Genomic DNA, 16,185 nt, shown 5'->3' on the forward strand with positions numbered 1-16,185 from the left:
GTGATAGTATCTGCACAATATTTTGGAACTAAACCAAAGCATAGGTAACCATCTGGTAACACTATTACTAATTCTAACCTTTTTTGTTATAGTATCTGCACAATATTTTGGAACCAGATCAAAGCATAGGTAACCATCTGGTAACACTATTACTAATTCTAACCTTTTCTGTTATAGTATCTGCACAATATTGTGGAACCAGGACACAGCATAGGTAACCATCTGGCAACACTAATATTTTATAATTCTAACCTTTTCTGTGATAGTATCTGGACAATATTGTGGAACCAGGCCAAAGCATAGGTAACCATCTGGTAACACTATTACTAATTCTAACCTTTTCTGTGATAGTATCTGCACAATATTTTGAAACATATCAAAGCATACGTAACCATCTGGCAACACTAATACTAATTCTAACATTTTCTGTAATAGTATCTGCACAATATTTTAGAACCAGGACAAAGCATAGGTAACCATCTGGTAACACTAATACAATTCTAACATTTTCTGTGATAGTATCTGCACAATATTTTGAAACAGATCAAAGCTTATGTAACCATCTGTGATAGTATCTGCACAATATTTTGGAACCAGGACAAAGCATAGGTAACCATCTGGCAACACTGATATTTTAAAATTCTAACCTTTTCTGTGATAGTATCTGGACAATATTGTGGAACCAGGCCAAAGCATAGGTAACCATCTGGTAACACTATTACTAATTCTAACCTTTTCTGTGATAGTATCTGCACAATATTTTGGAACCAGGCCAAAGCATAGGTTAGTATCTGGTAACACTAATACTAATTCTTACCTTTTCTGTGATAGTATCTGCACAATATTTTGGAACCAGACCATAACATTGGTAACCATCTGGTAACACTAATATTATATAATTATAACCTTTTCTTTGATAGTATCTTCACAATATTTTGGAACAAGGCCAAAGCATTTGTAACCATCTGGTAACATTAATACTAATTCTAACATTTTCTGTTATAGTATCTGCACAATATTTTGGAACCAGGCCAAAGCATAGGTAACCATATGATAACATTAATACTAATTCTAACCTTTTCTGTGATAGTATCTGCATAATATTTTGGAACCAGATCAAAGCACAAGTCAGCATCTGGCAACACCATTACTAATTCTAACCTTTTCTGTGATAGTATCTGCACAATATTTTGGAACCAGGACAAGCATAGGTAACCATCTGGCAACACTAATATTTTAAAATTCTAACCTTCTCTGTGATAGTATCTGCACAATATTGTGGAACTAGGCCAAAGCATAGGTAACCATCTGGTATCACTAATACTAATTCTTACCTTTTCTGTGATAGTATCTGCACAATATTTTGGAACCAGATCAAAGCACAAGTCAGCATCTGGCAACACCAAAACAGCACTCTGGCTTTGTCCACACTTAAAATAAATAATTTAGATGAATGAAAGGATTATATGCGATGTTGAAAGCATTCATTGTTAAAAATATAATATTGCATTGATAAATCAAACTGCTGCTGTTTACATGGAACTTATTGGTATATGATTATTCTCTAATGATGATAAACTACCCATACTTCAGATTTAAACTGTTAAAAAGTTTAACTAGTTTTGAACAGAACAATCAAAATTTAATTAAAGTACCCAAAGTTTAGGAACCAAACAAATAAAATAACATGGTTATAAAACTTTGGGTACCAATTTAATTTACAGTTAAATGTCCCGTCCTTTCTGTGCTCTTCAGCATTTTTATGAAATCATCTTTCTTCTTTTGAGTGTGTTTTATGGTTTGAGTCATCATCACAAAATTGTAATGTAGATTTATCAAAATTATTATTTCTACCTTCCATAAAAGTTCTGAAATAGCTCCAGCTAAAACTTCTTTCTGAGTCACATCATTTGGTCGCAGTAGCTGGATTCTAGATGGATAAAAATAATCAATAATCCTTTTATTTTATTTGTAATGTAGAGAATTTAATTTTGAAGATATTGCTATACAAAAATTGCAAAAGTTATATAAATTTTTTTTTATAGAATTCTTTAAATACAGGGTGTTCTATTAATTAAATTAAAATGTAAATGATAAAAAAAGGCCTTAAGGTCCTAAAGTAAAATAAATGATAACGTAATCCGATAAACTTCTTATCATAGCATAGGAGACAATATTTTCTAAGTCTTATACAGCTTTTTATAAAGGACTATGTAAGGCTAATAATCCTAGCTCAAAGGCTAGCATAAGAAATTAGATATTAATTGTCCTAAAATGTTTATCTGAAAATCTGTATTGGGGATCCAAAGTCTATATAAGACATAAAATACAAATTTTGTAAGCATATGATAATAGGTATATCAGACAACATGTCAATGTGTTCATGATTAAATGGATTGAACACCCTGTTAACTGAACTATCGGCAATTCAGGTTGACAATATTATTTGTAAATGCATCTTTGCTTGCAATTCTGCTAAGGATCATGCAAATGCACATTTTACAAAAAAAGCCAAGAAAAAGATTACCTTGCCTGCAATGGGGATTATTATTGGAAGATAATCAGTTTACTGTTTAGCTAAATACATTATTAGGGTTATATGCAAAATTATATTTAGTTTATTATATCATGCTTATTTCTAATTTAATGATTTTTACCTACATGTATTTTTACAAATAATTGAAAAATCAGGTTTTTTACTTCAATGTTGAAAAAATGTAATTAATATAAATTGTATGAAAAAATACTAGTACAAAAGAGAATACTTCTTAAAAATGTTGTGTTTATTTTATCAAAATATATGGTTTAAAACATATCCCAATAGCTCATTATAAAATTCTTTAAAATCAAAAAAATTATAATAATATTGTCTAGGGCCAAAATTCTATTTAAAATTTTTTGGGATAATCTTGGGGTGAAACAAGTTTATTTTTGGAGGGAAACTAAAGCCAGGGATTGATATGAAGAGAAAAAATAAAGGAAGAAACTTGTAAAAAATACTTTAATTAGAAATGATTGCAAGAATCTTGGTTCCTTGTCCCTGAAAAATTGTAAAATATCTGATGACACATTCCCAATCACAATGCAGTTGATGTAATTCATGCAGGGGCTCAGGGATAAGTAATTGGACTATCAAATATTAGACATTACACATTGTGTGTTTAGAGATAAGATAAAGTTTAATTGCAAGGATGTAAATTTAGTTGGGAAAAAAATGATTTTCTAATTTCAGGAATAGAAAATTTTAGGGTCAAAATAGTTTTTCTTCAAATCCAGCAAACCTTCTTATATAAAACTCATTAGTAGCCCTTTTTGATCCACGATTAAAGGGGCAGTTTTAATTCAAAAAGTCCTGATAGCGGGGACTTTTAGCGGGGAAAATTAAGTCCTATTACTTATCCCCCAAATCCCTGTGTATACTCAAGATGCTTAGGTTTGTATAATAACCTCCATTCCCCATGTACATAGTTGGAACTATTGTTTGAAACACTCTTGCGACGCGCCTTGAACTTTTCTCTGCAAAAAATGAACATTGATTGATTGATTTTGTATAGTAGAGATGTTTTTAGATCTACGCGGCATCTGCGCGCCTAAAGATTTTCTTGCAAATTAGGCACATACTGCTGGAATTTCTAGTCTTGCTCAAACAAACACCTGGCAATACCAGCAAATACCTTTGATATCTTAAAAATACCTAGTTTAATAAAACAAATAGGGTAATATGTAGTCTTAAGCTTATGTACAAACTAAAACAACTGAAAATAATTAAGCATATGTAACAATACAGTATATACAAAGAAAGCATTAAAAAAACCTAAAACTAAAAGCATTAATATTATGTATTCAGAGATTATCTATAAACTAATAACCTAAAAATAATTCATTTAATCAAAACATATATGTTTTAAAATACAAAGCTCTAAAACACACTCACATGCAGCTATAAGAATTATCTTAAATGTTTATAAGTTTATAAAATGATAAGATGGAAGGTCTGAAATATTATTTACTGGAGTATACATGGATTGATATATACTAAATTACAGGGAATAAGCATTATATTATGTTAATTAACCGATCTAGTTTTTTTTCTGGTAGTTTCCCTCAGAGTGCCTAGTTGAGATCAGTAACCCCTCTCGTTATTTTGGAATAAATTGAAAATAAAGGGGAGGGTGGTTTCTATTTGTTTGTTTATTTCTTTAGGTCAGGTCATAAAAGGTTATATTAGGTACTGGGTAACCCTGCAGGGGGAGAGCGATGCAGGTTTAGATCCTACAGGGTCAGAAAACCCTTGCATAGGTAGGATGTCTGTACAAAAAAATTTCAATTTATTTAAAACATAGGGCAGGGGATTCAATGCTCGATAGAAACTTGAAGGGAAAGCACCAGTTTCGTTTTTGTTGTTTCTTACTCCTGGTCCGCGGACAGTCTCTTTCCAGTTTTGCCTCCGGTTAACTGGAGTTTATCCGCATGTAAACTAGACTGTCTTCGGTCTCTGAACATTTCACCAATTTAAAAAAAAATCCTTTTTAACAGGGAATGGCCCCAGAGATCTAAAGGGATAAGACAGAGGCCGAAAAATTGATGTACATTCCAAACAATTTTACACAAAATTCCTCTTTCTGTAGATTACAATTAGTAGTTGAAATGTTTGGACACCAACTTAATGAATCAACTAATTAAAATTCAATAAAAGTACCAAAAGCTTTAAAGCCAACGAATAAGAAAACGTTATAATAAAACTTTGGGGACTAATGGAATAAACAGCCTAATGTCCACTGAGCTCCCAACCTGGAAAGGCCCCCATAAAAATCTCCTATATTAACAAATTAGATATATTTAATAGAAATGATTAGACTGGTATTTATTCACACAAAAGTTAAAAATTTTATTTCATGGCTGAGCATACCCGTATAACATTAAAGACAGACAAAGTTTTTTTTATATAGGATAGTTGGTCATGAGTAACTTATCAATGTATTTAAGCTTACTATCTCAAATAGAAGCAAAGTAAAGTCTTTATTTGCTAGAGAAGTTTTACGTATCAATAGCATTGGAGACAGACCGAAGGAGCAAATTTAGCTGTCTATTTCAAATAGCAGCTGATAAACATTGTCCATTAAAAAATAATTAATCTGACTGGCAGATATTTAGAATTATAGAGTAGCTACTATTAAACAAATTTTAATTAATCTAAGATACAAGTATCAGTCTCTTCCCTATAAGTTTAATATGTAGAATTCTGCCTCTGCTAGCTCATTATTAATAGTATTAGAAAAGGATTAAAGTAATTTAAGCTCCATTGCTCTCTCCAACCTTTTCGAGGAAAAGACAATCAAAGTTAAAAATAGATTGGATAGAACAAAATTTAAACGATAAAGAAGTAACAATAACAAAATTGGATAACAGACACCCAGTAGTCCAAGAATTTACGCGAGTTTTAAACGTACAAACGCAAATAACCAATAAAATACTGATTCTAAAAGTTAAAATTTTCTTTCTTTTGTACAGTTTATATATTGCAAAACTCGAGAAATATTGAAGAATGCACAGGTTATGTACATGCTGTACAAATCAAACCCTGAAATAACCACCCATTAAGTTAAAAATAGAAAATAAATAATTTAAAAGATTTAACAATAGCAAAATTTAGTACTTCTCTAGGAAAGTTACTCCACGAGTCACGGTTGTTGGTTTGTCTGTCTGCCGTAGCGGGACAAAGTGTCTTAAAAATCGTGACGTCATAAAAAAGAGGGAGATGAGATGAGAAGTGGGGAAAGAAAACCCCTAAAACCGAGATGGAAAATCCCTCATTCTTATGACGTCACCTGGCTTTAACACTATAAAGATCGGTGTGGAGGGTATATAGATTTGTAAATTTTACTTGTCCAAAAAGTTTTGATTATCATTAAAATTAAGACTCCAAATTTCTAACCCTAATTTAAATCTATATAATCTATATTATCGTCTATTGTCCTATGGCCTATTATTATTTTTTTTCCATAAAATAATAGAGGGGGGAGGTACTCTGTATGTCCCCACCCTTTAGACCAAATGCCACTTTCAATTGAGTCTTTGAATATCAGCGATTAACGTCAAAAATATTAAGACAACCAAGTTGCTACAAAAGATACTTGCAGAGGTTTCCAATACTGGATCCAGGTAGTTGACTGGGTTATGCATTTATACACTTAATACATTTTTTATTTCTTTCCCTATCCCTTGATATAGCTGGCAAGATTTAGATAATTACTCCGCTAGACAGCCAGACATGCTATCATGAAAACAAGGATGACAACATATATAAAAACGAAGCTCTGAAACATTAGGACAAACGAACATTAACACTTGTAGAGTGTCAGAACTGAATAATCAGAAAATTAATGTATAAAAGTAGAAACAAAAGTGTAAGTAAATTTGTTGAAAAACTGCTTACATTTAGAATAATGTTTAAGGACATACTTACATTTTGAGGACTTGATAAAAGAGATGATTCGTTTTTAACATTTACAATTTACATTGCTGTTATAGGAATCAGTTCTCCAAATATCATATCAATCGGATGATTATATCACATAAAAATATGCTGTTAAAAAGTTAAAAGTCAACCTGTTTAAAATGGACGTACGGACTTTCTGGTATTGATTATAGGGTTGCTTAGCTTTCTAACTCGTACCTAACTACTACAGGAATCACCATGCAAAGTTTAAAATTGATAGGACAATTATAAAATGGACATACGGAGGGACGGACGGACCGACCCTAATTATAGAAAAGCTTCGCTTCCAAAAAAAAAGAACATTGAACTTCCGTATTTCCTCTCTCTGTGAGCAGCAGAGGGAATAATTTTATCCTTGGCAATGAACAAATATCAAGGATATAATTATATTTACCATTCACAAGCTTGACTATTTTTATTATTACTTTCAAGGTTAGGTTAGATTCCGTTGGGAGAATTATAAAGGGTCACTCTAAAATAAATGTTTTATTTGTTTGTCAGTTAACCACTGAACCGATTGGGTTCTGCATTTTAGGGAAGCTTCACATAAGAAATTTGAAAAGTGCAAGCGATTCCATTGGCAGCCTTTAAAAATTTGCATTTTTTCAGGTCGTTGCTGCTGCAAATCAGAAGGATAATTGCTTTGGCGGCTGCAGTTATCATTGCTAGCTGCGATTACAGCAAACTTAAATTAATAACTTTTAGAGTGCAATTTATCTATAATACAAAGTAGCTTGATGTCTGTCCGTCCGTCAGAAGCTTAAGATCTCGGTAACCACTGAACCGATTGGATTCTACTCTTTAGGGACTGGTCATGTAATGGTTTTATGCTATTTTGTTGGGGGGTGGGACACTTACAACCCCCAAAAAAACAAAAAAATCACTCCGAATTTTTTTAGGCAGTTAATTTAAAATTTGGTGGTTGGAGCACCAGAGATACTTATTTTTTTTTAAATTACCCCTTGGGGCAAAGAACCTAGAGGTTAGGTAAGCCGCTAGTAAACTGTAAATTTGCAACTCAATATGGAAATAACAAAAGTACGGCTACTAAGCAACCTCCGCTAATGAAAAACATATTTTGCTCCCGACCTGTCACGAAATTTGTTAATAATTTCCAAACTCTAACTAACTAAGCTGCTAGCAACATCATTTTCCTCAAAACAACTTTTACAACGCAAAAATGATATTAAATAATTTAAAAAAGAAAGTATCATTAAAAAAAATTTAAGTTCTGGCTATATTAGTTACAAAGCCTTAGTGTTAATCGTTTAGTAAGATTTTTGTAAACATAAACCTAAATTACATCCTTAACCAATTGAAAATAAACCTGCAAAGTATATATATATATATATATATAGCTTTCCTGAAATGGAGAACACAATCGGTTTAATTTCAGGGAGATCAAAGACAAGAGAGAGGCTTTCCATAAATGAAATACAAAAAAATGTTGACCGAAAGGCAATTTCTCTGTTAGACCTATACTAAATATCTAGCTTTAGATAGACAGACAGACTATACATATCATCTCTGTATTATTGATGAAATATGCAATGTTCAGAGTTTAGTACTGTATTTTAAAAGGATGAACTAATAAAAAACCTCTTTAAGGGTTTAAATATTCATGTGAAGTATATTGGTTATCCGTCTGTAAGTCTAAAGATCAAGATCTCACAAACCGCTGGTCCCATTTGGATCTGCTTGTTGAAAAAAAAACTATCCAAAAGGAAAACATCCCCTGTAAAGTTTTCTAATAATTAATTTTACATTTTTGATTTGTGCATTGTTAAAATGACAAGTTGATAAATGAAGTTTTTTTTAAAAAGTTTTACAATAAAGTTGGTCTTAGTTTGGCAGTTAGTATCTCTCCAGGATATAAAGGGGTAAGCCAATGGATGATAAAGTAATTTATACCTCAATGTAAACCCAAATTATATCTTCTGTAGATTATAATTAAAACTGAACAATTTCGACACTATAGTTTTTTACCAACAAATCATCAAGATTTAATAAAAACATTAGGTTCAACATATGAAAGAATGATTTTTTAAATTCCCAATACAATATCCCCTCCCTCTCTGACTTCTATGCAGAAATTCTTTCATAATCAAAAGAAGCGACTAACAATTGTTTTTCCTTATGAAATTTTAACAATATTAAAATTAAATCATTTAGGAAAATCATTAAGTCCGAATCCTATACAATTTTCTAGTATTTATTATTTATCGCATCGTTTTATGGACAGATTTTTTGTGGATTTTAAAATTATGAGATTGAATCCGGACTAACAAAACTGGTATTAATCTTATTATTTTAATTCTATTATTCGAGGAAAATTGTCTGTAATACGATAATTGATCTTTCAGTATGGAGAACCAGTTATAATCGTCATAATCATAAAGATAGTAATCGGGCTAGAAGCTATACTGGAAAAGGAAGGCCTACGAAACCCTAACTTGTATGATGGCCAAGTAAATTTTATGTGACTGGCTTATAATTGTTTGATATACATCTCTAATAATACAATCCAACCTAGATTCTAAGTTAGATTTACCTTTATAGGTAAATAGGTAAAAATTCATCGGCTTAATTGTGTGATCTATATCAAGGATATCTTAAAAACGATCGTGGCGCAATAATATTAAGAGTAGGGGAGAATACCTGGGCTAAAAACAGGCGCAACTCAATACCATTCACAGTTAGGACTTCTCAGACAAAGGTGCAATAAAAGAGTTGATTGTCTGATGGGTGTTACTTTACCTTATACCCCGGGTGTTTGGACCGAAAAGGAGAGATTTGGCTCACCTAAGTTATCCTTGATTGTTTGATCCTTGCCCGTATGAGATAACGTCCTTGTTTTTTTTTCTTCTAAATTTGGCTTTTGCCAAATTGTAGTAGCACCAGTTTTTTTGCCAATTCGTGATTTGTTGTCTCAAGATATTTTGCAAAAACTTCCAGTCAACATTTTATTTTAAATATAAAACTTTAAAATTATTGAAAAGAATCAGCTGTATAGGAGTCATGATAAGACAATGGACAATATATTGATGTATATTTCATATGATGAAAAACAAAATTATCTTTAAGTAGATTTAAATGTTTGATGGCAAAGTTTAAACACTGCTATTTTAAACCAACCAATCCAAATTTTAATTTAAGTCCCAAAAGTCTTTAAGCCAACAAGTGAATAAACCTCATACAACTTTGAGAACCAGTATAATTTACAGTCCAATGTCCCCTCCCTCCCTGGTATTGATAAACCAATAATATTCATGACTTGGAAGAGAAAGAAAAAACAAAGTTTACAATGTAAAATTAACAAGAATATGAAAGATAGAATCATTCTAAAGACTTCAAACTTTATCTTGTAATACTTCTAACAGTCAGTTTTAATTAAAACAAAATTTTTTTTCAAAATGTCCATATGAACATTTTAAACGTTTTTTTTACTTTTTAGAATTCACACTTACTCTATGATAATGCTTGTTAAGCTTCACTTTTATTGATCTTGTCATCCTTGTTTCTTATGTAACCAACTATGATAGCACAAGAACTGTAGAACACCAACTGGGGTTAAAAAACTATTTTTATTAGAAATCAATATATTCACTTTTAGATCGTAAAAGTTGTACCTTGAATGTACTTATTTTATTGTTCTTTTAAAAACAAATAAAAAATATCTACCAAAAAACTATCTATAAATATAAAATCACTCAAAAACAGCGGCGTGCACAGTAGTGTAAACACTAAAGGGTGGGAAAAAGGGTAAGGTTGGCCAACCTAATTTACATATTGGCATCCTTTACACCCCCTCCCGCACGCCCATGCTCAAAAACACACAAACAAAGCTCTCTATTCTATTCACACTCTCAAACCCAGGGGATCTTAAGGGATAAGACAATGGACAATAAAATAATATACATCCCAAATGATGATTAATAAAATTACCCTGGCTGTATATGTAAAATTATAAAGTAATCAAAATTCAAACAAAATAAATGTGGTTAAATGTGGGTACCAATTTACAGGTAATTTACAGTCCAATGTCTTCTCCCTCCCTGCTCAAACCACAAGAGAACAAACCCTGGATTTTGTTTATAGATGCCTAGCCCGGTACTACCACTGGCACTGCCAGGCCTGCTCATTTTGTCCAGAATTCCTCCATACCCAGTTCTACATATGTATATATTTGTATAAATGGTAAAAATATCTGGAGAAAAATAGCAAAAGAGCGATATTTTTTATTTTTTTGTTGGGAATAATAAGAATGGTAAACAATTGACAAACACAAAAAGCAAAAATATTATACAGCACTTTTGTGATGCCTTTTTACATTTATATACAAATTATCTAAAATTGTTAATTAAACAATGACTTATACAAATCAAATGTTCATATCCCAATTAACACGACAACTTTTAATCTGTACAATTTTCTTTATGTCAAAATTTTTGTTGGTGGATTTTTTTTTTACAAATGTTACATTTTTAAAGCTTATATTGTTGTCATTATGACTCACGCGTTGTTTGGTTTGAATTTTTCTTTCTGATCAGTAATATCCAAACTTTTGCGTCTAATAGTAAAATTTAAGGTGTATTGGACTTAAAGTACCACTCCTTTTTTTGTAGTCAAACTACTCTATAATTCTAAATTCTCATGTCAGCTCGTTTATATCTAGGGGATAGAGTTTAATTTACAGTCAAGAAAACAAAACATTATTATAACTGGTTCTACCCCCTCCCTTTTTCTCATTCCCAGTTTCAAGTTGGGGGTGACGCAAATTTCAGATCCATGATTTGCGATTTGAGAAAAATTTAACTTTATTTTATAACGAATTAAATAATCTTGCAAGCATCGCTTTTATCCTATGAAGAAAAATCAGCGAAAAACGAGATCTGAAATTTGCGTCACCCTTTAAATATGACGCATGACCGCTACGACCGCGAGACGTGGCAGTAAATTGTCCACTATCTTATAGGGGGGATGTGATTTTCTCGGCTTATATTTTAGTATGGTACTGATATTACCCTAATTGAATCAACATCTGAGGTGGATTCTATAAAAAAAATTGCTCCACTAATCGCTTAGTGGGACAAAATTGTTTTCGTGAAAAATCTACCAAAATAACATTAAAAATCTACAAAAATTAAACAAAATCATAGAAGTGTTATGAACATTAGATTTTAAATTTGTTTTGTAGATTTTTTATGTGATTTTGGAGGATTTTTCACGAAAACAATTTTGCCCCACTAAGCGATTAGTGGGGCAATTTTTTTTAAGAATCCACCTTTGCTCTGTCTGTCTGTCTGCTTGCCTTAGAGTTAAATTCTAAGGAAAAATTACATTTCTTTCTGCTTCAAGAATTGCTCTATTACTATAAATTACTTTCTCCGTTGGTCTATTGGGACAAATCCCAAATTATGTCAAGAATAATCCATGTGACGTCATAAAAATGAGGGAGATGAGAGGAGAAGTGGGAAAGAAAACCCCTTAAAAAGAGATGCATAATCCCTCATTTTTTATGACGTCACGTGGATGATTTTTGACACAATTTGGGCTTAATTTGTCGTTTATTGGTTCTATTCTTAAATAATTTTTTGCTTCAGCTGTTATCAAGTTAGGCTGTATATAACAAATTCGCTTATACAGATAATTAAGATTTTAGGTAAAAGATTTAAATTCAAAGATTTAATTCAAATTATTGAACCCAAAGAAATGGACAATAATTAATTAATTAAATTTAACTTACTTTGTGTTCTTTTTTGATGGTTTTCCTTCAAACAGAAGTTGTTTCAATATATAGGCCTGCAGCAAGATACGGAACCCCTAAAAAAATAATCAGATTTTGATAACTACGAATCCGATTAGGTTCTCCTTTATAGGTTGGGATGGTTTCAGGCTATTATTCAACCATTCTTTCTACCACTATGACTACAAAGCCCCCAGAAGCTAGGGGCGCAGCTGCTAGTTTTTATAATAAAGTAAAAGGATGTTTGTTTGTAATAGGATCTCGCTATCCGCTGAACTGATCGGGTTCTCCTTAACAAGGTAGCTTCTCATAGGTCCCGGGAAGGTTTATAACTATTTTGGTGGAGGGTATCACCACCCTCCCAAGAGAAATCGCCTATAAAAAAATTTCCCCTCTCCCTAAATTCTTTTTTAAACTAAAAAATGGGTTTTGTGATTCAACTCTCCCATCCTCAAGTGCCCCTAGAGACCTTTGGGGGCGTAGCCGCTAGTATTTGAATTATGGATAGTAAAACAGACACACGTACAAATTTCATTACAGAGAGAGGCGGTGATCTTTCGGGATAAGACAATGGACATAAATTATCAACCAATCTCTAGATAAAATTATTGGTTGAAAAGTTTAGACTCAACTACTTCGGAACCAACAAAGCAAAATGGATTAATAGTATCCAAACCAACGAATAAAGTAACGTGGTTATAAAAATTTGGTTACCTGTGTAATTTACCGTCTAATGTCCCCTCCCTCCCTCTCCATGTTCATAATGGCAAATTCAGATGGATTAAAAGACCTAGTCCATTAGGGGGACAAAGTCACGCAAAAATCATCCACGTGACGTCATAAAAATGAGGGAGATGAGAGGAGAAGTGGGAAAGAAAATTTCCTAAAAACGATATAGATAATCCCTCATTTTTATGACGTCACGTTGATGATTTTTGAGTGACTTTCTCCCCATACCCTAGTCAATTGGTTTATCCCTTAATATCCCTAAAATATCTACCTTGGAAGCTCCCTGTGTGTCAATTTTAAGACCAAAGGCGTACATCTGGTCCGGCTCGTTCATCGCCAAGGACGATTTTATCCACTCCGGCTTCGGGATCACGTTCGCTCCGCCCCAACATATCTCTTTCAGCAGCTAAATAAATTAACTTTTTTTGTATTTGGTGCTTTCCCTCAAAGGGCCTGACGAGTATTGAAACCCTTCTCCCCATTATTTATAAAAATTAAAAATAGGGGAAATGGGTAGAGGTTTTTATTCTTAAGCCAAACCCCTGCAGGGCTAATAATCTACCTAATCTAACCTAACCCAAAATAATGTGGAAACATACTGTTTTTTACTTTATTTCAAAAATGAAATGTGTGTATGGGGGGCAGGCGGGTGTGGGGTGGGGTTGGTTTCATTGCTCAATGGGGTACTTCATGAGAAAGCACCTAAAATGCTTTAACCTCTATCATTTAAAACAGGTAAATTTTTGATCTTTTAAGCCCTTAGAATCTCAGAATAGAATGGACAATTGCCATGGTAAGGTTCTTATATATTTTTTTTATGGGCCTTGATAGAAAAAATAAACAAATAAGATAAAGTAGGCATTAAAATTTTGTTTTTGTGGTTAATTTTCAATTACAGGAAACTGTCAGAAATATTACCATTTATAAATATAATCTTCTGTAAGCTATTTTAAAAAAATAAAATAAAAAGAAGAATTATAAAGTATACTTACACAAGCAGTGTCTAGGTCTATTTTTTCTCCGTTCAGCTGAATACTCGGGGACCCATCAGAATTCTTACGACCGTATAAAACACGATCTTAAAAATAGAAATATTCTTATTAATTCATTGATTAACAGACTGCAAATAACAGGGGTCTTAAGGGATAGGACAATGGGCAATAATTTTGTGTACACCCTCAATTATTATAAAATTGGACATCTGTTCAATCAAATCAAGATTTAATATAAATCCCCAATTAGATAAGTAACTTTACAAAGTATCTCAAAAATCATCCATGTGACGTCATAAAAATAAGGGAGATAAGATGAGAAGTGTAAAAGAAAACCCCCTAAAAAAGATAACATGACGTCACATGGCTGATTTTTGAGACAGTTTGTAAAGTTACTTAGATAATACGTTTAAAAAACTTCGAAGACCAGTATAATTTATAGTCAATTGACCTCTCCCTCCCCGCCAAATAGTAATGACAAATTGATTGAAAAAGTATTAAAGAAACAAATTAATAAAAATATTTAAGACCTATAAGAAGCTTCACTGCAAAAGATAATCAGCGGTTAGCGAGATTTTAAGTTACAGACAGATAAACATCCTGTTACTTTTATATAAGGATAACATAATTTCTATATTCCAAGTCTTTGATTGAATATAATTAACTAATAAATTACTTTATTTTTCTTTACAAATCATTTTAGACAGATAAAAGGTCAGTTGAATTTGAACTGCCGAAAGTGTACACAGTTTCCTCGGTGTTTCCTTATCCTATTTCAATATTTACTAATAGCTAAAATACTTTAAACTTCCAAAAAAATCAAATTTAAATGTATAATCAATTTATACATTATGCATTAAAAATTTTTCAAATTTTGATTTTTTTTGTTGGAATTTTGAAGCTTTTTTAGTTAGTAGTAAATATTGAGAAAACACCGAGGAATCTGTGTACACATTTAGTAATTCAAATACAACAGACCAGATAAAACTAACTTCATAAAACAGAGACTGATATCCAGAAGTCCGAAAATGTACGCAAGTTTTAAAAGTATAAGAGAAAATATTTTTTTCTAAAAGTTTAGTGATAATATTTCTTCGTTATGTACATTTAGTATATGACCTTTAAAACTCATGAAAACGCCATATGTACATATTACATTCCGTACAAAATCGGACCCTAAATTTGTCTGTCACCTCTATTCTACTTTAATAATCTGAAGTTAGATAATGACGTCGCATATTCAAATTAATAGGAGTTAAATGGTCTCTAAATGGAGTTTTGTCATCTATAAACTCTTGAGTGAAGTTACTATAAGTTGCGGATTTGTCAGTCGTTAATGATTCCTCAACAGTGTATTTAATACACAGATAATGGCGATGAGTAGTTTAAAAACAAATGTTTAATTGAGATGTAAAGTATGAAAATGATTGTAACTTTGACTATGATCGTCCCATTTAAAATATGTGATACATTAAAAGATATCAAAATATCTTTAAAAGTTGTTAAAAAGCCTCCATAATATAAATTGGAGGAATTTTATTATTTCATACACCCGTATTTAAGTATCTTTTGTTTTTTTTGGGGGGGAAAGTTTTATTAGCCCCCTCCCCTTTCTAAAATTGAATTTAAATATTAAATCCTAGGTCCTATAAAACTTACCCTTATCCCCTTCCTTTTGCTTACGCTTCTGCCCTTCTTTAGAATCACGTCGCAGCGCAAATCTGGCCGCCGGTTTCACTTTCTGTTCAATCTTTTTGGCCGCTATGGCCACCTCTACAAATGAATTTCGGCGGCCCTTGAGCGGGTTTATCATGACTGAGGACTCAGCCTTCTCCGTGTCTGTAGCCATAGTTTACAAATTCTGACACATGTTATAAACAGATAAAACATAAACTTTAAAGGCTCAACACCCAGGGATCTAAAGGAATAAGACAATGGCTGATAGATTAATGTACATCCCCATTGATGATAAACAAAATTACCCATTTTGAAGATTACAATTAGTGATTGAAATGTTTGGACACTCAGCTTAATGAATCAACCAATCAAAATTTAATAAATGTCCCTAAAGTATTAAAACTATAGGATGAGAAAAAGTTATAATACTTTGGGGACTAGTGTAATAAAAGCCCAATATCCCCTCCCTCCCTGCTTAAAACCAGATAGGTAGGGGACATTTAACTGTAAAATATAATGGTAAAAAACACGTTCGATCTTTT

At 32.0% G+C, this 16,185-nt stretch overlaps 1 protein-coding gene across 1 annotated transcript in view; it reads right to left on the reverse strand.

Annotated features, from left to right (window-relative positions):
• LOC145312607 (inactive ubiquitin carboxyl-terminal hydrolase MINDY-4B-like) overlaps positions 1–16,185 on the reverse strand; it is a 50,556-nt gene that overhangs the window by 16,738 nt on the left and 17,633 nt on the right. Inside the window, exons 4-9 of the mRNA XM_080151865.1 lie at positions 13,967–14,052; positions 13,246–13,380; positions 12,246–12,322; positions 10,580–10,669; positions 1,855–1,930; positions 1,335–1,430 (exon numbers count right to left, since the gene is read on the reverse strand). Of these exons, the coding sequence (XP_080007991.1) occupies positions 1,335–1,430; positions 1,855–1,930; positions 10,580–10,669; positions 12,246–12,322; positions 13,246–13,380; positions 13,967–14,052 (560 nt within the window). The remainder of the gene's footprint in view (positions 1–1,334; positions 1,431–1,854; positions 1,931–10,579; positions 10,670–12,245; positions 12,323–13,245; positions 13,381–13,966; positions 14,053–16,185) is intronic.

This window comes from Acartia tonsa, chromosome 2 (genome assembly GCF_053477335.1).
Source record: "Acartia tonsa isolate MP-2025a chromosome 2, ASM5347733v1, whole genome shotgun sequence".
Lineage (NCBI taxonomy): Eukaryota > Metazoa > Arthropoda > Copepoda > Calanoida > Acartiidae > Acartia > Acartia tonsa.